The 24239-nt window shown below is 44.2% G+C and overlaps 1 protein-coding gene across 1 annotated transcript; it reads left to right on the plus strand.

Annotated features, from left to right (window-relative positions):
* SEC23B (SEC23 homolog B, COPII coat complex component) lies at nucleotides 1-22545 on the plus strand. The gene is made up of 20 exons (XM_040429677.1): nucleotides 1-132; nucleotides 3628-3861; nucleotides 4065-4122; nucleotides 4233-4319; nucleotides 5789-6025; nucleotides 7765-7850; nucleotides 7958-8102; nucleotides 11261-11419; nucleotides 11699-11814; nucleotides 11892-12015; nucleotides 12189-12269; nucleotides 14007-14096; nucleotides 15056-15162; nucleotides 15246-15399; nucleotides 15870-15947; nucleotides 17026-17187; nucleotides 17281-17367; nucleotides 19705-19860; nucleotides 20005-20070; nucleotides 21948-22545. Exons 2-20 carry the CDS (start codon nucleotides 3641-3643, stop codon nucleotides 22035-22037), a joined length of 2304 nt encoding a protein of 767 aa, XP_040285611.1. The 5' UTR covers nucleotides 1-132; nucleotides 3628-3640; the 3' UTR covers nucleotides 22038-22545.
* Nucleotides 22546-24239: the final 1694 nt, after the last annotated feature.

Genomic DNA, 24239 nt, shown 5'->3' on the forward strand with positions numbered 1-24239 from the left:
AGAACGTCCCTTTCGACCGACGTCACTTCTTGGTCTTGGTCTAACCGGCCTATTGCTGAGCTGTACTTCTGGCCGGAACCTACACCCGGATTCCGAAACCGTGCCGACACCGGAGTGAATGAGATAGCGGAGGTAAGGAGAGCACACTGCGTTTATACTGCGGCTTTATACCGCGCTGTACGGTGCTGTGCAGGTAAATGGGAGCCCTGCTGCTTACCGTGTAGACGGTTGTTACTTATATTGCTATCTGTGTGTGTGTGTGTGTGTGTATATAGTGTCTGTGTATGTATATAGTGTCTGTGTATGTATATAGTGTCTGTGTGTGTGTGTGTATATATGTATATATATATTATATATATATATATATAATGTGTGTGTGTGTGTAAAAATATTAAAATCAGGAGCAATGATTTGATTGGATAATTGATAAGTAGGATTTGCAGTCCATGATTTCTGTATATATTATATAGATCCGGTTCTGATCACACTGCCATCATTATTCTGTCCAGTAATAACCAGTAATCTGCTGGACCCAGTATAAATCATTGGAATATGTGATCCAGTGGATTCAGTAAGGAGCGTTACATGTACAGGTTCTCAGGGATCCAGTATTTCACTTACTGTCTGTGTAAGGGTGCTTTCCAGATCCGTCAAAACGTACGCCAACTGATCAGTCTGCATTGAAATGCCGGATACGTCTCTCAGGTGTCATCCGGAAAAACGGATCCGGCATTTTATTTTTTTCACATTATTATTTTTTTTTTTGGTCTGCGCAGACCGGAAGGACGGATCGGGTATTGTGGTATTTAGAATGCCGGATCCGGCACTAATACATTTCAATGGGAAAAAATGCCAGATCCTGTTTTCCGGTAATTTGGACGGAGATAAAACCGCAGCTTGCTGCGGTATTATCTCCGTCCTGAAAAGGCAAGAAGACTGAACTGAAGACATCCTGATGCATCCTGAACGGATTGCTCTCCATTCAGAATGCATTAGGATAAAACTGATCAGTTATTTTCCCCTATAAAGCCCCTAGGACGGAACTCAATGCCGGAAAAGAAAAACGCTAATGTGAAAGTACCCTAAAAGCAATTAAGTGGTTACCCGCCATCAGATGTATAGAGCAGACCTGTTATTTAACCCTATGGGAGCGGGGTTGTTATGGATCTGTCATCCATTTTTTTTTGTACCGCTCCTGCCGGTGATGGGGTTGCATCTGATGATGTCGTCTTCCTAGTTGATGTAATGGACATGATTTGCATGAAGCAGGTTACAGGCGCCATCCGTGTAAATTATTATTAACGATCTGACCCATTTTATGAGCTTCAACGGTCTTGGTTGTGTCCGTGGTACTAGAAATGACCCGACCAGCAGCAACTTGTACTGTCAATCAGAATCAGTGCTGCAGCCCCTTCCTTCTCAGGATCGGTGGTTCCGTACTGTGGTGATTCTGTATAGTCCCCCGGAAGCAATGCTTGAATTGGGGAATACCTCCCAACACTGTCGCCAATGACATATGATGCATGTTATTTTTTCTCCTGAGCCCCTTCGGTGTCGGGATCGGTCGGGGCTCAGACGTCAGACCCCTGCCAACCATGCAGTGCTGGCATTGTTAGCGATCGGCAATCACTTTACAAGATGGACATATCCCTGTATAAACGTCATCCGGTATTGTCTGTAGTTGGCAGCCGCAGAATACAAGCGCCGTGTACAGACAAGGCAGCAGTTGTATACAGGGGCATTCTTGTGATGAGCCCAGTAACAGGTATAAAATATAGTTTGGATGAGAATTCCCATGCAATGGATTTGCTGCGATCCTAAACGGTACAATTTGATACCCATATCTCGTTATTGTTCACATTGCTGAATCTGACCATCAACGGCTTCCTCAGTGTATGTTCAGACGAAAGGTTTTGCGTGCCGGTGTCAGCGCGCGGATACAGTGTTTTCAATGGCCATGCTGCATTTCATTCGGCTGAGGATTTTTGCCGTGCAGTTTTCAAGAAAGTACAGGTTCATTCCTGGTGCGGTTACTGTACGGACCCCTGACAAAGCTGCAGGCGGAGTCCGCTCGCAGTTAAGCTCCATTCAGTACAGCTTAAACCTAAAGCAAGTCGGCATGAAAACCCACAACAAAAATCATCCATCTCAAGATACCCCTAGGGTACATGCGCACAGCAGTGTTTATGTCGTTTTTCCGCACACGTTTTGGCTGCATTTCTGCACAAAAATCTGCTTGTGTTACTTGCTGATTTGTCCCAACGGGTGAAATTTGCACTGAAAATCTGCACCACAGGTCAATTTCCCAGCTGCAAAATGTCCTCACTGCTTAGCTAATTTTGAAAATCTCATCTACTCAGCGGGTACTGTATTAGGGTACTTTCACACTGGCGTTTTGGCTTTCCGTTTCTGAGATCTGTTCAGGGCTCTCACAAGCGGTCCAAAACGGATCAGTTTTGCCCTAATGCATTCTGAATGGAAAAGGATCCGCTCAGAATGCCTTCGTTCCGTCTCCATTTCGATCTGCGTTTTGCTGTCCGCCTGACGAAGCGAAGCCAAACGGATCCGTCCTGGCACACAATGTAAGTCAATGGGGACGGATCCATCATGGCTATAGAAGACATAATGCAACCGGATCCGTTCATGTAACGGAAGCGTTTTTTGCAGATCCATGACGGATCCGCAAAAAATGCTAGTGTGAAAGTAGCCTTAGGCTGCGGCTCTTCTGCATGAAAATCTTCGTGTTATATGCACTGTGTTCATATATCTTTAGGTTGCATGTGCAATATAGCTGGATATAGCCTAGCGCCCTAGCCTAATGCCCGACGTGTCTCCCTTTGGAATGTTTGTGTGGCCTTTGGTACATGCTTCTACACGTTGCGTTGGACTGCTGACATTCAGAGATGTTATCGTCGGTTCGCCGTGTCTTGCTCGAGTTGTGAAGTTGTAATGTTACAAAGTACAGCTGGCTCTGTCCAGCAGGTCCCTGGCGCTGCTCCTGCAGTTATGGGGGCATATACCCAGTCATTGCCTGCGGCATTCTTCAGTGATGAGATCGCTCTGTTGTTATTCTTTTGGTTAGCAGAGTCAAAGGTTGTAAAAGAAGTTGTTCCCACTATTTCCTTGACAGCAGATGTCTGAGAGGAAAGAAGATTTGGGCATGTTGGATTTCACAGGAGATATGCTGCCACCAGAGGTTTCTGAAAGTGTCGCGCTCAGCCAAAATGAGTGGCCGACAGCTATTCCTACCCCCCCGTACACAATCAACCACTCCACCAACATCTATCTAAGGTGTCTAGCTAGCTCTAGTCTAGTAGTGTTCATGATAGGGGGTAGAGGTGGTCACACCTTCAGTACCGCTTGTCATAGAGGCTGACCATAGACATGTCAATATAGCTGACAGGCAGACTGTCTGATATCCGGCAAAATGTGGCTTCATAGGGTTGGAGTGCAACCAGTCTGATCCTAAGATGTCTGACAGCCACGTATCCCTGGTTTGACCAAAGTGGGCATTTATGATGGAGCCAGGGGACACGGTAACAGCTGGCATTAGGTTATTGCAGATCGCATCGCTCCTGTTTATGCCATATATACTGATTTGTTCCTTTTCTTTTACATTTTTTGCAGCATTACTGTTTCTATGGCAACCTACTTGGAATTTATTCAGCAGAACGAAGAGCGAGATGGGGTGCGTTTCAGCTGGAACGTTTGGCCATCGAGCCGGCTGGAAGCTACGCGGATGGTTGTGCCCCTAGGATGCCTTTTCACCCCACTTAAAGAACGGTCGGACTTGCCACCCGTGCAGTATGAACCGGTCCTCTGCACAAGGCCAACCTGCAAAGCGGTCCTTAATCCACTTTGGTGAGGAATGACTGATAATTATACCTGCAGAGTCCGGATAATAGGGGCTGTGGGATGGAACATTTACTAAGACTGACGATGTTTGTAAAGACTGTGCATAGTGCTTCATTACTAGACTTCCTCTGCCGTAAATTGATCAGAATTAGATTTTTCTTTCTTCTTACATCTCTCCTTTTTTTTTTTCCCCCTCTCTCTCTCCTTAGCCAAGTTGACTACAGAGCTAAGCTTTGGGCTTGTAACTTTTGTTTCCAACGTAACCAGGTGAGTGCAAGTGTTTTCCATGTGTTGCCTTTTAACTTTTAGGCAATGTGCCCTTTGTATGTGACTTTACCACTATAATTTGTTTTACCTTTTATTGCATTTTTTTTCAGTTCCCTCCTACGTATGCAGGAATATCCGAAGTGAATCAGCCTGCGGAGCTGATGCCGCAGTTCTCTACCATCGAATATATTGTCCAGGTAAGGTACTGTGCGCTGAGCTTGATAATTAGTGAACACAGCATCTTACAAAGAGAACCAGCAGAATAGTGTAGACTACGGCAAGTCTAAGAATATTTCCATAAATTTACAATCTTGATAGACCCCTCCTAGAGGATTTCCCCAGTAAGCATTGTATGCACAGACCTTTATAACAACACCATGGTCTTTGATCACCAGTGATTGGGTTTTATGCTAATTTAATCCTGTCTTTATAGACAGTTTCATGTCTTTTTAAAGAAATGCTAATAAATTCCTGTCGCGTTCATTCTGGTCACAACTGAATTACCTTTTATGCCCACTTTCATTGTATTATCTATTACATTTAAAGGGGCTGTCTGGCAGACCCCGTCCAGCGGCTCCAGTTCTTACAGCTGAGATCTGTTTACCTGGCTGTAGCAGGGAAGTCATGTTGACAACACGTGACTGCTTCAGCCAGTCACAGGCCTCTTTGGCGCACCGATGTGGCCAGCAATTGGCTGCAGTTGATGTGACGTCACCACTGTAGCCGTGTAAACAGATCCCGCCAGTGAGAACCAGAGCTGTGGCGCAGGATCTGACAGGTAAATTCTTTATTGCGGGCCGATTCGCTGTGTTGTCTGGTTTCCACCAGACATCTCCTTTTAGGCCTTTTTCAGACGAGCGTGTACTGTGTGGAAATCATGCTCCGTGATTTCCCGTTATGGACACTGCTCTTTTTGCAGGAGCGCACAGCATTATACTGATTTATAATGCTGTGTGTCTCTGCATGGCCTTACTTCTACAGAATTGTACTGACCTAATGCTGTAGTAAGTCATGCAGAGACACACAGCATTATAAATCAGTATAATGCCGTGCCCGCCTGCGAAACAAGCAGTAGTCATAACTGGTAATCATGCTCCTACACGGAGTGATTTCCGCACACAGGACACGCTCGTCTGAAATTAGCCTTAATCCCAAATTATTATAGAATATACTTTTATCATCCGAGCTTGGAGGAAAAGTGAATTCTGAAAACAATAGGGTAGTAACGGTGAATAGTTGAAACTTAAAGGGGTCGTCTGGCTGAGGAGCAGACAACCACATGGTTCGGAAAGGTGAGCACAATTTTAAAAAAAAAAATCGCCCAAGCTATGGTCCTGGCTGGAAGGATCATGTGTGCACATCACAAGCATTTGACCCCAGAGGCCAGTGATTGGCTGCAGTGGTCACTGGATCAAGCCACTTCCTGTCCAGCACAGGAATGACCGGTCTATACAGTGCAGATAACCTGTACACATTGTGACTACACTCCTGAATGAAGCTTTGGATGTGAGTGGAGTACAGAACTGCATGCAACATTTTATTCTTCTAGGTAATATTCATTTGAGAATGGATGATGTCTGAATATAGTCATAATTCATGATGGTCTTTTTCACTCTGCGGTATAATACAGCATATATAAAGACTGCTGTATGTTTTATCATTGCAGCGAGGACCACCAACTCCTCTGATATTCCTGTATGTGGTCGATACCTGCCTGGAGGAAGAAGACTTGCAAGCTCTCAAGGAATCGCTGCAGATGTCACTTAGTCTTTTGCCTCCAGATGCCCTGGTGGGACTAATTACTTTTGGGAGAATGGTTCAAGTGCATGAACTCAACTGTGATGGGATCTCAAAAAGCTATGTCTTCCGAGGAACCAAAGATCTTACAGCTAAGCAAATACAGGTAGGAGCTGCTGTGAGTGTTGTGAAGCTTCTACATTTCAAGCAACGACATACTCCTAAGGGGATTGCGGTGAAATCCGTTCTCCCTTGGGTCTTGTGACTTCTTAGTGTTGCAGGGAGCTATGTTGTTCTGTGTGACATAGCAGTTTTGCAGCCCTCACATCTGAGGACCATCTGTCTGGCGGACTGCCTGGAAGGGTTGATCATGGTGAATTCATTGATCCCTGTGTTGCTGCCATTTGATGTACTGTTGGTACAAAGTGTTTACATTTATGCCTATTCAAGTGAGTAGGGGGCCTAGCCCCTTGGAGCACCACTTCACCGTTGCCTCTCCCCCTCATGGCCAGATTGACAGGACCAGGCATCCTCGCTGATACCTGCCGCCGAAATCTTGCTCTTGGCGCCAGTGTGACTTAATCGGCACATGCAGAGTTGATCTCTTCTCGCTGAGATCTGCACTGCTGTACCGCCAGTGATATCCGTTTCCTCCCAGAAGAGTTGCTGACTTTGCTGATCTAGAAGTAAAGTCGAGAATCTTCTCTGCCAGGAGGAGAGGGACATCATTGACGGTTGAGCAGTGCAGAATCTCAGCGAGAAAAGCCTCCTGAGATCAATTGCACATGTGCCGATGAAGTCTCAACCGCACGTGCAGGATTTCAGGGCCAGGCATCAGAACAGTGGAGTGCAGGAGGTTGCTGATCTCTGGCCTACTGGAAATTATAAAATGTCCTACAAACACTGGGGGAGATTTATCAAACTGGTGCAAAGTAGAACTGGCTTAGTTGCCCAAAGCAACCAATCAGATTCCAACTTCCATTTTTCACAGTTCGGGCTCATGTACATGAACATATTTTCTTTCCCTGTCCGGTCCGTGTTGTTTTTATTTTTTTTGTTTTTTCTGCGAACCGTATAAGGAAGTTGGAACCATTCATTTCAATGGGTCAGCAAAAAAACATGGAAGTTATTCAGTTTCCGTATTTCCGTTCTGCAAAAAAATCTAACATGTTAGGGTCCATTCACACGTCCGTTGTTTCTTTCCTGATCTGTTCCGTTTTTTGCGGAACAGATCTGGACCCATTCATTTTCAATGGGTCCTGAAAAAAAATCAGACATTGAGCTGTCTGTTTTTTTTCAGGACCCATTGAAAATGAATGGGTCCAGATCTGGTCCAGATCTGTTCCGCAAAAAATGGAACAGATCAGGAAAGAAACAACGGACGTGTGAATGGACCCTTATTGTCTGCATTACGGACAAGTATAGGACTGTTCTATTAGGGGCCAGTTGTTCTGTTCCGCAAAATACGGAATGCACACGAAAAAATGGCTGCTGCCTGAGCAGGAGGGAGCAACTTGCATTGCAGAAATATTTCTATTTCTGAAAATCTGTGTCATATTTGGCATTTCCAGCCTTTGGAATCGCTCAGTATGACCCCCATAAACTTCCTGATTTTTGCACAATCCTTATTACTGCAAGAATTCTACCAGACTGAATCATTATGCCACGTTTCAGGTGATCTGAGATTTCTATTAGGGCTTATGGATGTTTTGGGGGAGGGGGTCCCCCACTTGGAATACACACATGCTACAAATAGTGGCTCTTGTTATGGCTGACTTAGATGAAACTGCCGACTCGTCAAATGTGAAACAAGCCTTAGCAATATTTCAAGATGATTTGCTTTTTAATAATAATAATTATCAGTATTATTTATGATTTTATATTTTAATTTTTTTGGTAATTCAGGATATGTTAGGTCTTGTAAAACCTGCAGCTGCAGCACAACAGGGGAGACCCCAACAGCCCCATGAGCCGCCTTTCTTGTCAAGCAGGTAACATTTTTGGATAATATACAGTAGTGTTTTGCATGTTTTGTTTTTTTACCTTTCCAGCTAATTTTTTATTTTTTCCAATAATGACATTTTCATCCTTGCTGTAGGTTTTTGCAGCCTGTTCACAAGATCGACATGAATTTAACAGATCTACTTGGGGAATTACAACGTGACCCATGGCCTGTAACTCAGGGGAAAAGACCACTGAGATCCACCGGGGTGGCCCTGTCCATTGCTGTTGGTTTGTTAGAGGTAATTGTTTCCTACAGTAATGGGGTCTTCACTGCTCACTAGATAAATGAGTTCATGTGGTAATGGAGCGGAGCTTTTAATATTGAAATTAATGTTAACTAGATGTCGTTACATTAACAAGTGAAATTTAGATGCCATGGCACGTGCTAAAAGATGCCGATTTACCCGTCAGCGAGGCTTTATTTTGCACTTAAATCACCAGGATAGAAAAGCCTTTTCAATGGATCAGTCATTACTATGAACCCCACTTTATCTGGGCTCACTGATCTGATGAAAGCAGCTAAATAAAGAGATGAGAACAAAAGGTTATGTTCTATACACTGCGTGCAGAATTATTAGGCAAATGAGTATTTTGACCACATCATCCTCTTTATGCATGTTGTCTTACTCCAAGCTGTATAGGCTCGAAAGCCTACTACCAATTAAGCATATTAGGTGATGTGCATCTCTGTAATGAGAAGGGGTGTGGTCTAATGACATCAACACCCTATATTAGGTGTGCATAATTATTAGGCAACTTCCTTTCCTTTGGCAAAATGGGTCAAAAGAAGGACTTGACAGGCTCAGAAAAGTCAAAAATAGTGAGATATCTTGCAGAGGGATGCAGCACTCTTAAAATTGCAAAGCTTCTGAAGCGTGATCATCGAACAATCAAGCGTTTCATTCAAAATAGTCAACAGGGTCGCAAGAAGCGTGTGGAAAAACCAAGGCGCAAAATAACTGCCCATGAACTGAGAAAAGTCAAGCGTGCAGCTGCCAAGATGCCTCTTGCCACCAGTTTGGCCATATTTCAGAGCTGCAACATCACTGGAGTGCCCAAAAGCACAAGGTGTGCAATACTCAGAGACATGGCCAAGGTAAGAAAGGCTGAAAGACGACCACCACTGAACAAGACACACAAGCTGAAACGTCAAGACTGGGCCAAGAAATATCTCAAGACTTATTTTTCTAAGGTTTTATGGACTGATGAAATGAGAGTGAGTCTTGATGGGCCAGATGGATGGGCCCGTGGCTGGATTGGTAAAGGGCAGAGAGCTCCAGTCCGACTCAGACGCCAGCAAGGTGGAGGTGGAGTACTGGTTTGGGCTGGTATCATCAAAGATGGGCTTGTGGGGCCTATTCGGGTTGAGGATGGAGTCAAGCTCAACTCCCAGTCCTACTGCCAGTTTCTGGAAGACACCTTCTTCAAGCAGTGGTACAGGAAGAAGTCTGCATCCTTCAAGAAAAACATGATTTTCATGCAGGACAATGCTCCATCACACGCGTCCAAGTACTCCACAGCGTGGCTGGCAAGAAAGGGTATAAAAGAAGAAAATCTAATGACATGGCCTCCTTGTTCACCTGATCTGAACCCCATTGAGAACCTGTGGTCCATCATCAAAAGTGAGATTTACAAGGAGGGAAAACAGTACACCTCTCTGAACAGTGTCTGGGAGGCTGTGGTTGCTGCTGCACGCAATGTTGATGGTGAACAGATCAAAACACTGACAGAATCCATGGATGGCAGGCTTTTGAGTGTCCTTGCAAAGAAAGGTGGCTATATTGGTCACTGATTTGTTTTTGTTTTGTTTTTGAATGTCAGAAATGTATATTTGTGAATGTTGAGATGTTATATTGGTTTCACTGGTAAAAATAAATAATTGAAATGGGTATATATTTGTTTTTTGTTAAGTTGCCTAATAATTATGCACAGTAATAGTCACCTGCACACACAGATATCCCCCTAAAATAGCTAAAACTAAAAACAAACTAAAAACTACTTCCAAAAATATTCAGCTTTGATATTAATGAGTTTTTTGGGTTCATTGAGAACATGGTTGTTGTTCAATAATAAAATTAATCCTCAAAAATACAACTTGCCTAATAATTCTGCACTCCCTGTATAAAGTAAAACCCTATAACACATTGGTGTTATAGGAATTATTGGTTTAGTGATATGTGGGAGAGTGTATGTGTGTGTGTGTGTGTGTGTATATGTATATATATGTGTGTGTGTGTGTGTATATGTGTATGTGTATGTATATGTATATATATATATATATATATATATATATATATATATATATATATATATATGCCACTGCTGGTCCACACTTGCTGGGCCTGTTCTCATTCATTCTGGTCCTACGCTTGTTCTATACTTTAGGAAAAGTATAGTAAAATTGTATAGTGTGCAGTATATGGTTATTTAATTTTTTTTTTTAAACAGTGCGAGTTATGAGTGCCGTATCCTGCTCTGTCTATACAGTGAGATGCATTGCAGTCTTCCATCAATGGTATACAGCAAATAGAGGCTCAAAGTGTGACGTGATCAGGGCCTTAGGGATCATTCATGCGTCCGCATCCGTTACGCAATTTTGCAGAACGGGTGCGGACACGTTAATTTTTTTCATTGGGGCCGCAAAAGATGCGGACAGCACACTGTGTACTTTCATTCCACGGCCCCGCAACGCAAGAAAATAGAGCATGTCTTATTCTTGTCCGCAGCCACGGAACGCACATGGCCAGTGTCTGTGTTTTGCGGATCCACAATTTACAGACCGCAAAACACTTGTGGACATGTGAATGGACCCTTATTCTGTAGAAGGGCTGCACGTAAAGGTGTTGTCCAGACCTTTGGACTTTAACTGTCGTCAGCAGCATGTTGTACCTAGTGGAAAAAAAATCATACTCTCCTGCTTCCTGCCCCTCTGTTCAGCGATCTTCTGCTCCCCGGCCTGTAAACTTCCAATCAGGGTCATGTGAACCATGAGTTGTGTGCCGCTTGAGGGTCATGTCACCGATGAGGCCACATGTGACCCATCTGAATGTGTACAGGCTGGCAATTGGAAGATCGTTGAACAGAGCAAGGGAGCTGGATCGGAGCGCCGGGCAGCAGAGAAGTATGATTTTTATTTTTCAGTAGATACCACACAGTGCTGGAGGTGGTTAAAGTCCAAAAGTCTGGACAACCCCTTTAAGCACTTGTAGTTCTGGCTGGCAGAGAGGAAGATGGAGGATAATACCCAATGCTAATTATCGACTTCTCTGTATATACCGTATACATTTCTGACCTGGATGTGTAACCAAAGACATCAGTGTTAAAGACTTCAGTTGGGTTTATTATTCACCATTTTACTATTATTATATTTATTTTTATTTTTTCTACCTCTCTGTAGGGAACACTTCCAAACACTGGTGCCAGAATCATGCTGTTTACTGGAGGGCCACCATCACAAGGACCAGGGATGGTTGTCGGAGATGAACTGAAAACACCAATTCGTTCCTGGCACGACATTGATAAAGATAATGCACGTTTTATGAAGAAGGCTACTAAGGCATGAGCAGTTTTATTTTCTGGGTGTTAGATTTCTCTTCATTGTGTCGGACAATGGTGTTTTATTTCGTTCTCTAAGGAATGTACAAAGCGGGTCTTTGTATTCTAAGGAATCTCCTACACATTTGTGTAAATTGTGAATCTCTTACTTGTTCGGAAAGGGCAGCTGAGATATATGTGGTGATCTGTAGCCACAGATATTGTGCTCCAGTATATGTATGAAAAACCTGTGTGAAATGGTGTAAATGTGTAATCACAACTTTGTGTTCTCTGGACACAGCACTATGAAGGACTGGCTAACCGCTCCGCAGCCAACGGTCACTGCATTGACATTTATGCTTGTGCACTGGACCAGACGGGTCTCCTGGAGATGAAGTGCTGCTCCAACCTCACCGGGTACGTTCCAGAGACTTACAATAATGTGGCTGTGCTGTGTGTGGTTCACAATAGTAACCGGTTTCTTTTTTTTCCAGGGGTCAGATTGTCATTGGAGATTCTTTCAATACTTCTCTGTTTAAGCAGACATTTCAGCGAGTGTTCAGTAAAGATGCAAATGGAGCCTTCAAAATGGCCTTTGGTGCCAACCTCGAAGTTAAGGTAAGTATGTGCACTGTAATGTGATATACACACAGATCGACTGGTATCCAAAGGGACACTGTTCATCCCAAATATAAGAATTTGCAGTGTACTTACTTATTGTCCACCATTCAACTTTTGATAACCTAACGTGTGGTTCAGGTTTTTTAGTAAAACTTATGTGTCTCCAACAGACTTCCCGAGAGCTGAAAATTTCAGGTGCGATTGGACCCTGCGTTTCCTTGAATGTGAAAAGTCCATGCATTTCAGAAAATGTAAGTGGCTAAAAAAACGTTCTTTCTCACTTCATTAAGCCGACAGACTGACTTCTGACGCCTTTAACGTAGGTGACTTTTTCATGGGTAGATGATCGGATGACCTATGGCAATTGCTTATGCTTGTTCCCGATGATTGCCCCATGTAAAGGTGCACAGGGATCAGCGTCAAGACGGGGAAACAGTCCTTTGTCAGCTGATCAGATGTTTTGTGTGCACATGAAAATGAACTTTATTCAGCAGTACGTTGCACCAGGTAAACAGGAGATGTGCTGCTGACAAGAATGTAACCAAACGGTCACACAAGCAATTGTAAGTAGTTCATACAGCTGTACAGGCAATTATCTGCCCATGTGAGGTTGCCAGTGCACATTCAGGTTTGGGTTAGGCTTTCGGGTGCAGTTATGAAGCCAAAACCAGGAATGGTTTCAACCAAGAGGAGAAGTAGAATCTTTCTTATATACTTTTACTATCCTTACTTGGTTTTAGCTTCAAAACTGCATCTAAAAACCTGATCAAAACCAGAGTATGATCAGTTCATGCGGATTCTGCAGCAGTTGTTCACTTTAAGTGCCGTGGACCTGCCCGTGGCTTAGCTCCACTGAATATAGCTAAACCATGAGCAGACGCCACACTAAGAAAGGACATGTCCCTTCCTGGCTGCTTGCTGCTTTACACCACCAGTCCGCAAACTGCAGTGCTGCTTCTCATTGACATGGGAGGCAGTCCCCTAATGATGCCTGTTCCAAAATTATGACAGCAATTTCCACTATGTGAAGAGGCCCTATGGGTGCCTGAACATGTTCCAGTTTTCTCGTGTAGTTTTTATGATAAAACATAGTGTGGATAATAAAAAATTAAAAAAAAGAGTAGAATGTGCCCTTTCTGCTTTCTTTCCTTTTATGATTCACACCTGGTTTTAACTTTAGAACTGCATCTAAAAAAAACTGACCGTATACAAGCAGACTTAGGCCCCTTGCAGACGAGCGTTCCTCCCGCAGAGAGTCTGCAACGCAGCTCCCAGCCTCACCTCCCAGCACTGCCGGGGGTCACATAGCATTATATTGATTTATGATGCTATGTAACCCTTACAGTTCTGGAATGTTTTGGATAACACTGGCATAATGCTGCCAGTGTTATCCAATACATTCCAGAACTGTAAGGGTTACATGGCATCATAAATCATTATAATGCTATGTGAATCCCATCAGTGCTGGGAGGTCAGGCCGGGTGCTGCGTTGCGGACTCGCTGCGGGAGGAACGCTCATCTGCAAGGGGCCTTAAAGCTGCCCATACACGATGCGGCTCTGGCTGTGGAATCCGTATGCAGCTCACCGCTTATTGCTGGGCCACACTTTTACATTTACAAAACTAATAGTATGTACAGGTCGCATCCCCACTGCTGGGGCCACATTGTGTATGGGCAGTCTAAAGGTCCTACAATGTATGTTGATCGGTGCTGGATATGGGCATAAATCTGCCTGTTTAAGAGGGAGGACCCTCAGTACATTTGTTTGCTGCCCTAAGAAAAACAAGCCAGCTTCATCCCCCGCTGAATGCTGCCCCTCCCCAAATATGCTCTAAAATGAAATTTCCTATCCTGGATTTCTTTTAAAACATTACATTACTTTATTCCTATTTGCTTTACTGCCTTTTCTGCAAAATGGAAACCATCATTATCTACTGTTTAACATCATAGATTATTACAGAAAAACAGCATTTTCTTGTCTGTTTTAGGAACTTGGAGTCGGTGGGACGTGTCAGTGGAAAATATGCGGGCTGGATCCATCTACAACTCTATCCTTTTACTTTGAAGTGGTGAACCAGGTATGGTTGCTTCTTTATTTCAGCACCGCAGTTCTTTTTTTGTTTTTTGTTTGTTTTGTTTTTTTGCTCAATTAACAATTTTGCTCAATTAACAATCTTCTTGGGTTCGGTAGCAATAGACTATAATGAAGGTGCATTTCCAATTACATGGTTGTTTAGCACTTAAGCACTTATCTAAAAAACTTTTTATAATGTCCCTTGCAAACTGTATGGGAACGAACAAGATGGACATTACCTGTTTAGATGGGGAGAGGTGCTGCCGACAACGATGATTTGGTCTGCACCACAAAAGATTTGCTTGTTTGCCGGCTGTTGCCTGCCATATTTATACAGGCCAATGATCAGGAATGAAAGGTTGTCTGTCCAGTTATGAGAAACATTTAATCTGGAAGTACACATTAGATCCATGTCGGGCGATCGTTTAATGTGCACAGGGCCTCTCCGCTCTTCCCCAGTGACTGACATCGGGGAGAATAGCGATCGGGCAAGTTGGATTTTAACTGTCCAATCCTGTCTGGCACCGGTTCTCCCCCCCCTTCATCATTCACTACACATGCATACTCTGCCGAGGCGAGCATGCATATGTTTGAGCCGATTGGGAAAGGGAAAGATGGCTGTTGAACGACTGCTCAGCTGACAGTTATCTTACCTAGGATCCAGAAGGGTGTTCTGGCAGGGAGCAGCCTGCCGGATCTCTCGCGTTACTAGAAGCTTAACTATAATGGGGACTGGCGGAGATCCACTTCAGTCTGGCAAATATGCTGAGAATCGGCCAAAGAAAACCGCTGCTGAACAGCCTAGTGTGAAACTAGCCTTATGTGTATGCCACAATTGTAAAAATCAGATTGAAATCGGTATAGAAAATGCTCAGAGGCAAATCTGTCTGACACCGTAAACCTTCATGAAAAGTTCCTTTTATCATTTTCTCTCTATGTGAATGAATATTTCTTTGTTTTCAGCACAATGCGCCCATTCCTCAGGGAGGCCGTGGGGCTATTCAGTTTGTCACTCAATACCAGCATTCCAGCACACAGAAACGTATCCGAGTCACCACAATCGCCAGGAAGTAAGTGTCCGCTTTCAAGCATTTGTAGCGCACACAAAGCCGCCTGCTGTGAAACTAACGCTATCTGCCCTTTTCCCCTCCAGCTGGGCAGATGCTCAGACACAGCTGCAGCACATTGAGGCAGCCTTCGATCAGGAAGCAGCAGCGGTGCTGATGGCGCGTCTTGGGGTCTACAGGGCCGAGACAGAAGAGGGACCAGATGTTCTGCGTTGGTTAGACAGACAGCTCATCAGGCTTGTAAGTCCCACAATACGAGAGCCACTTGTGGCGTAGATCAGAGAGTAATCTGGTCTGCACAGAAGACAACTGAATCCTCATATAGCTCCTCTTTTATTTTGAACGTTTTATAACCAAAAACGAATAAATCTAATAACAAAACCTTGGAATAATGCACCCATCATTCTCACATTTTAAATTTTTTGGGCCCATGTATTGAGGCAGATCTGCCTGCAGAAGCGGATTTGAAAGGAATCGAAAATATGAAGGAAGGATTTATATTTCTCATTGCTGGGGGCTCCATTTCTGGCTTTGGCTGAAAATCCTGCAGGCAGATCTGCTTTAAAACCTCATCCAAAAAAACTGTGTGGCCGTACCCCAAGCCTTTGACACAAGCAAAGAAAATTTATATCATCATAATTTACACTCATGTTTTTATGGCTGCATTGAATCCACTGTCTGTTTTCTCAAAAATGAATCCTTTATTACAGTGCCAGAAGTTTGGGCAGTACAACAAGGATGACCCCACCTCCTTCAGACTTTCAGACGCCTTTTCTCTTTACCCTCAGGTAAGTTTTGTTGACCTGCGTCATTTTAAGAAATGTCAATTGAAGTCAGAAGTTTCCTTGCCTCTAGACCTGGTGTGTATTTTAGGAATTGACTATAATGGGGGCGGAGTTCCACCGGAAGCACGGCAGCGCACGGCGAGGGGCTGCCGGAATAAAACTACGACATGTCCGACATTTATTCCGGCAGCCTCTCGCCGTGCCTCCACTCCGTCCCGATTATGGTCAATGGGGATGTAGCGGCAGTCCGGGGACACACTTTCACTAGTGGCAGGACGGATCCGACAGGCTGTTCACCTGACGGAACAGCCTGCCGGAGGTCCGTGCTGCTAGTGTGAAAGTAGCCTTAGGCTAGTTTCAAACTAGAGGTAAATTCTTCCGGCAGGCTGTTTCAGCAGAGGAACATCCTGCTGTAAGACATTGTATCCTGCATAGCTTGATAGTACCTGACCCCGCCAGAGCCAGTTGACTATAATGGGATTCCGCAGGGATCCTCCCTGTTTCCAGCGTTAGTGCTGGGATTTGGCCAGACAGTAACACTGGCTTGAAGCTGTATTTGGCTGAATCCCGGCACTAAAGCCAAAACCAGAGTACCGTAGATCCTGGTCTATGGGCTCTGGCGGGGTCAGGTACTATTCGGCTATGCCTCTATTGGAAAAATGTTACTGCTAGTGTGAAACTTAGCCTTACTTATTCTATAAACAATAAAATTTAGACCGGCTGTCTAGACCTGCACCAGATTTGTCCCAGTGGCTTAGGCCGAATGATGAATGTGGTGTAGAGACGGACACTTTTCTCTCACTCTGTACCAGCGATTGGTCGGCTTAGTTTGAGTCTGAATTTTACGCCAGAATTGTGGCACAATTTTTATGCAAAATGGGGCATATTAGGCCACGCCCACAGTTCTCTGATGCTCTACCCACTGTTTGAGCAAGTCGGAGAAGTGTAGGAACCCCGATTGCAGCCATTTGCAGCAACCTTTTAAGGCGCACCTTTGTAAATCTAGGTCTGTATGTTAACATGTTCTGTTCTCTGAGCTTTTGCATGTAGCTGTAGTAAGTCCTGCAATATTTTACCACAGTTCATGTTCCACTTGAGAAGATCTCCTTTCCTGCAAGTGTTCAATAACAGTCCAGATGAGTCGTCGTACTATCGGCATCACTTCGCCAGACAAGACCTGACCCAGTCTCTGATCATGATCCAGCCCATCCTCTACTCCTACTCTTTCTATGGTCCTCCAGAGGTAAAAGAATGTAATCAGTATAAATGGATTTATATCGCCAGAAATCATGCGCTATGTTCACTCAACTTGCCTTTTTTCCCCTCCCTGTAACAGCCTGTCTTATTGGACAGCAGTAGCATTTTAGCGGACAGGATTCTGCTTATGGACACCTTCTTCCAAATTGTCATCTACCTTGGAGAGGTAAGTTTATCCTGGACAACAACTAGGCTGCTTGCTCTGGGCAGTGTTGGCCCTATTTCACACAGGCATAACGTTATGTCCACAAACATTGGAGTTGCTTTAAATTTTTTGGGATTTGCCTGTGGGGATTTCCGAAGAAGCATAAAATTATTATTAATTTGGTTAAAATCCACACTTAGATTTTGGTTCTGATCTGCTGGTAATTCCAGCAAAATCTGCCACACTCCATGGGCCACTAAACCTTTTCCTTTGCACCAGTTTTGATAAATCTCCCCGAATGGGTAAAATATGCAACAAATCCATGCTCAATCCGCAACAGAATTGACTCGCTGCAGATCTGAAGATCAAGGTCCGTTTTCGAGCAGAAAAGCTCCTAAGCCTGCGGATGAGACTTTTAAATCAAATCCACTTGTCTGGGACTGTAATCTGCTCCAGATATTACCTGTGAAAATCTGCAGTTATACAGGCCCAATTCTATACCTTTTTGGTACGCTCTGTGAAACTGACCTTAGGAGACCCGCAAAAATATGGCTGCTTTCTTCCAAACACAGCGTACCTGGTGGAATCTGGCATTTCAACTCAACCCTTTCCACTTCAATAGAGTTGAGCTGCAATACTGCACACTACCTGTGGACAGATGGGGCGCTGTTCTTGGAAGAAAGTAGGCATATTTCTTAGGCTACATGCACACGACTGTATGTGTTTTGTGGTGCGCAAATTGCGAATCCGCCCAAAAAAACGGATGACATCCGTATGCCACCCGTTTTTTGTTTTTTTTTTGCGGGGCTACGGAACGGACATACGGATGCGGACAGCACGCGGCGTGCAGTCCGCATTTTTTGCGGACCCATTGAAATGATTGGGTCCGCACCCTATCCGCAAAAAAAACAGAACGGACACGGAAACAAAATCCGTTTGTGCATGTAGCCTTATATTGTACAACCCATTTAACCAATAATTGCAGTTCCACCTAAATACTACAGGTGACCATGGTGATGGTAGGAATTTCCCTATATTAAAATTTAAAATATGGCCACAAAGTACTATAAATATATATATATATATATATATATATATATATATATATATATATATATATATATATATATATATATATTAGGGATCGACCGATATTGATTTTTTAGGGCCGATACCGATAATTTGTGAACTTTCAGGCCGATAGCCGATAATTTATACCGATATTCTGGGAATTTTCATTTTTGAGAAAAAAAAAATTCCTACACAAATCTGCTGAAAATTAATATGTTTATTGTTAATGTGTATTTTTTTTTTTTATAAATCTTTTTCATTTATACTTAATATTTTTGTGGTTTTTTTTTACTAACTTTTAACCCCCTTAGGGACTAGAACCTTTGTCCTATTCACCCTGATAGATCTCTATCAGGGTGAATAGGAGCTCACACTGTCCCTGCTGCTCTGTGCATAGTGCACACAGCAGCATGGAGCTGAACATGGCAGCCAGGGCTTCAATAGCGTCCTGGCTGCCATGGTAACCGATCGGAGCCCCAGGCTTACACAGCTGGGGCTCCGATCGGAGGAGCAGGGGAGAGGGGATCCTGTGGCCACTGCCACCAATGATTAATACTGGGTGGGGGGGGGGCGCACTGCGCCACCAATGTTTTTACTATTGGCCGGGATTGGGATGGGGGTGGGGGGCGCACTGCGCCACCAATGATTAATACTGGGGGGCTTGGGGGGGCGCACTGCGCCACCAATGAAGATAAGTCTCTCGATCATTCATATACAGGAGGCGGGAGCTGGCTGCTGAATCACATAGCCGGCTCCCGACCTCTATCAGCGGTAGCTGCGATCCGCGGCACCTGAGGAGTTAACTACCGCGGACCGCAGCTATTGCTCATAGAGGTCGGGAGCCGGCTATGTGATTCTGCAGCCAGCTCCCGCCTCCTGTATATATGAATGAATGAAAGGCTTATCTTCATTGGTGGCGCAGCGGCCACAGCCCCTCCCCTCCTCTTATGTTCTATCCCCTCATTGGCGGCAGCGGCAGCAGCAGCAGCAGCACAGGGGGAGGAGACACTGCTTCCTTCTCCCCTGTGCTGCGGAGGGAACACAGAGAGCGCTGTCAGCAGCGCGTTCTGTGTTCCCCATACGTTATCGGTATATCGGCAAAATTGATGCCGATACCGATAACGTTCAAAATCCTCAATATCGGCCAAACCGATAATCGGTCGATCCCTTATATATATATATATATATATATATATATATATATATATATATATATATATATATATATATATATATATATATATATATAATTTATTTTTTATTTTTTTCATTTTATTTTTTATGCAGACTATTGCTCAGTGGAGAAAAGCTGGTTACCAGGAGATGCCAGAATATGAGAACTTCAAGCATCTACTTCAGGCACCACTAGATGACGCTCAGGAAATCTTACAAAGCAGATTTCCAATGCCACGCTACATCAATACAGAACATGGAGGCAGCCAAGTAAGTGCCGATACTTTTTATTGTTGAGGCAAATCATGACTGGGGGAGTAGATTGGGGTTTGTGTTATATTTTATTTATCCTGTAGATCCAGGAAGAACATACAAGTATGGCTATCTGCTAATATTCCTCTTCTTCATTTTTAGGCTAGATTCCTGCTCTCCAAAGTCAATCCCTCACAGACGCACAACAATATCTACAGCTATGGGCAGGTAAGCACTAGAGTAGACTCGGAAAAGGTTTACCAAGCACCTGATGTGGTAGCGGGGTGGGACCCAGCCTAAAAGTGAATGTCTGCTCAAATTCTCTATTGACTCCCTTTAAAACGGCTTTATTTTTACTGCTGCCTACAGCCACCTCTAGGGGGAGCTTATTGCATATTACATGATCATTGAGTACAATGTGTTGTATGCCGTGAATGCTTAAGCCTCTCTTTCCTTAGAATAAACCATCAAAGTTTAATTGGTGGTGGTCTAACCCCCAGGACACCTGCTGGTTATCAGAATGAAGGGGTTGCAGTGCTCTGGCCCGTTCATTTTTTTTTATACAGGCACTGCAGCTTGTCCATATGCATGAATAAGACGTAAATGGGTCGTCCTGGATTTTAGTAACAGTGGCCTATCCTCAGCATGTTACTGTATACCGTTTTTGGGTAAGAAGGATTTTGGATGCTAGTGCTGCACGAGTTTGCATTGCCGCCATGGTGTAAGAGCTGTTAATTTTGTTACATGAGATTTTGCTCAGGAGCCTAGTGCGGCCTGCTGCTTATGCTTCAAGGCTTCAGTGCCTGATCTGTGGGGGTCCAACACCCTGATGATCGGTTGTTTCAGGGTAGCGCCGGTGTCAGTCCACTGTGTAGTTACTGCAGCGCTGGTCCCATTTTCTTCCAGCTCTGACCTCTACACAGTGGATGGAGAAGTGTAGTTTCGGTGCTGGGGCCAACCCGACACAGCTGCTAGGTGGGGGTGCGGGCTGTCGGTACCCATTTGTTCAGGTATTCATGACCCAACCTGAAAATAGGCCATCAATAGGAAAATCCTGGACAACCTGTTTAAGCCACTTTTCCTACTCGCTTCCACTCTGTTCTGGTATCGGGTAGTATGTTTTCCATTGTGGAAATGGGACCCCCTCAATGTAGCTGGTAGCAGTATGGTGACTCTTCTCTTGGACCAATGACTAGTCAGCAGTGTGGTCATCTGACCTTCATGGTACTGGCTTGGCTGACTTGGAACTTCCTCAGACCTGGTACCTAATACCATCTGCAACTTTGGCGTAGGGTGAAAATGGTAGAGTTGAGCCAGTTCCATGATGCTTGAGCTGCAGTACCAGGTACAGTCAGATACTTGTCTGTGCAGTGCCTGTGTAAAACAACGAAGGGGCTGGAGCACGGCGGGCCGTTCATTCTAGTTTTAGACCCCTACTGGGCAGCTATCAAACTAATGTGGAGCCTATAAAATAGCCTGCTGTTGGACATTCACTTAAGACCTCATGCACACGAACGTATTTTCTTTCCATGTCCGTTCAGTATTTTATTTTAATTTTTTTTTTGAAAAAAAAATGCGGACAGCACACAGTGTGCTATCCTCATCCGTATGTCCGTTCCGTAGCCCTGCAAAAAAATAGAACATGTCCTATTCTTGTCCGTTTTAGGCATTGTGACAATGGATGTTTTTTTTTTGCGGACAGCAAAACACATATGGTCGTGTGCATGTAGCCTTTAAAGGTATGGTCATTTGGGACAGATTTTCCGCCGTGCGATTCCACAGCAGAAGTTCTTCTGCGGATTTGACCCTGTGTATTGCAAAGTGTGAAATCCACAGCATAAATCGACATGCTGCTGAAATAAAATCCACATTGCATGCCAATTTAGGTTGCAAATTTATCTTTTTGAGATTTCTTAAAATCTCGTACACTTTCTTGGCATCGCACAATGCTGTGGACTTGCCGCGCACATATCCACGATGGCAAATTTGCAGCGTTTCCGTCCAGCGTGGATGTACCCCAAGTACCTGTAGCCTTAGTGAATGTGATTTTTCTGCTGTCGCCTGATCCGTGTGCAATAAATAACTTTATTTCCTCCCTCCCACAGGACGGTGGATCCCCAATTCTGACAGATGATGTCAGTCTACAAGTTTTTATGGATCATTTGAAAAAGCTTGCTGTTTCTACCGCCTCATAGTGCAAAAAAACTGTCAACAGAAAAATTTCAAATACATGCAGTGGAAGATGACGCCATTTTTAGCCGAAAACACATTCCCCCCCTGTAGTCAAAGGAGCTAATCAGAGTTTTACCAGAAGCTGAATACGATGTGGTTAACATTTTTGAATGTGGTCCTATCTTAGATTTAATTTATTTTTGTTTTACAAGTAGAATTACTTCCATATGTTAACATGATTGTGTATATATTCCGGATGCCTTGTCAATTCTCCCCCACCGTCGCCTTCTGTTTATTTAGTACATGCGACTCCATAGTAAATTTTTCTGCCAAAACGAGTGTTTCTTCTTAATATTTGGAACCTTTTTTGCATAATGAGCAAACAAAACACCATATGGCAGATTTCTATATTTATAGTCTATCCTGATATGTTTTCATCCTTGGTTTACAGTGATAACCATGACCATAGTAGAAAACGTTGTATCGTATTAACCATATACATGTCACTATTAAATAAAAACAGAGAAAATATATCAAGAAATCTCTTGATCAGCCGTTTTTCTCCCGTCCCGCCAACACGCCTGAAACCTGTCTCGGACTGTAAGGTAGCTGGCTGCAGCATCCCTCCTCCACTTTGACTGGGGCTAGGCACAATAACTACCACATGGGGGCCATACACATGAGATGAATGTGGGCCAAACACATCCATTTCTGTGGCTATGGGGGTGTAGCGGCTCTTCCAGCAGAGGAAAGAAGGATTGGATGTATTTGACTTTAGCATACCCGATCCTTTGTTCTTACAGTATATAAGCCGCTTCTAACGGTGTGTGGCATCGCTTAATGCTCCCTATTGAGAACACATGCTCTCTCGGCATAGCCAAGCATTCATGTGTGTAGAGGATTAGGAGGAATAGCTTTTGGTTGGGTGAGCATTCAGCTGTATAATGTATATGGCCACCTTTTAATAAAGCCCTATACTTCAGCCACCTGAAAGTGCAAGGGATCAGATGGAAGATTTCCACAGTAACATGAAGAAAATTTCGCAGACAGACCTACACGGTGGACAAGTTTATTTTTTCTTTTAGGTTTAGGGGTTGACCAGTTTCAAAAACCTTTCTGCCATATGCGTTAAAGAGAACCAGTGGCCATAAAATGCACTGCAATCTGTAGGCAGCGGTACAACCTCTCAGTACAGTCGTGTGGCGTTCAGGACGCAGCCGTGCTATGAACAAGAACCATGCGGCCGAACGGGCCCTAATTAAACTAATGAGACCGCACTGTTTAGCTGCAGTGCCACATGGCCATTAACTATACAGACCGGTTTAAACAGTGCGGTCTCATTAGTTTAATTAGGGCCGGTTTGGCCGCACGGTTCTTGATAGCGGCACGGCTGCTTCCTGAACGCCACACGACCACTCTGAGTGGTCGTAACCTTTTTATAGAGCGGGAGGATCTGAGCAGATTAATATCATCTTGTTTTGTAGGAAATGATCCAGCAAAACGTGCAGTTTTAGATCTCTGCTCTGAGTTCAGTTGTACACAGGGGCTGTCTTCTCAGTGATTGATAGCCTTCCCTGTGCACACTTTCACAGAGAATCCTACTGCTGATAACATGGCCTGTGCACAACTGAACTCAGAGCAGAGACTGCATAAATGACAGGTATACATCAATCTGCTCAGCTCCTCCTGCTCTATAGCATGCTGCCTGCAGCTTGTACTATATTAAATGGAGACAGGTTCCCTTTAAAATGAAAATCTATGAGACTTATTCATAAACATGTCTTCTTAAAGGGTATTCCCATGTGAGACAATGGGGGCATATCGCTCGGATATGTCCCCACTTTCTGATTTCACCCATATGGAGAACGGAGCCCCGACAGTTGTGGCTGGAGGACCCTGGGTTTCCCCGGTTCCGGCCACCACCAAGCGCTCTCCCCGTAGAAGTGAATGGGAGTGCACCGTGCATGCCCGGCCACCGCTCCCATTCACTTCTATGGGCCTGACGGAAATAGCCAGGGCTCAGCTATTTTTGGTGACCTAATAGAAATAAATAGAGGGCGGCTGCACATGCGCAGTGCACCCTCCACCACTTTCAGGGCACAGTTCTCAGTGTAGGTCCCCATACCAATATGTCCATTCCGCAAAAAAGTAGGACATGTCCAATTCTTGTCCGCATTACGGACAAGTATAGGGCTGTTCTATTATGGGCCATACGTTCCGTTCTG

The sequence above is a fragment of the Bufo bufo genome, chromosome 4, assembly GCF_905171765.1.
Source record: "Bufo bufo chromosome 4, aBufBuf1.1, whole genome shotgun sequence".
Classification (NCBI taxonomy): domain Eukaryota; kingdom Metazoa; phylum Chordata; class Amphibia; order Anura; family Bufonidae; genus Bufo; species Bufo bufo.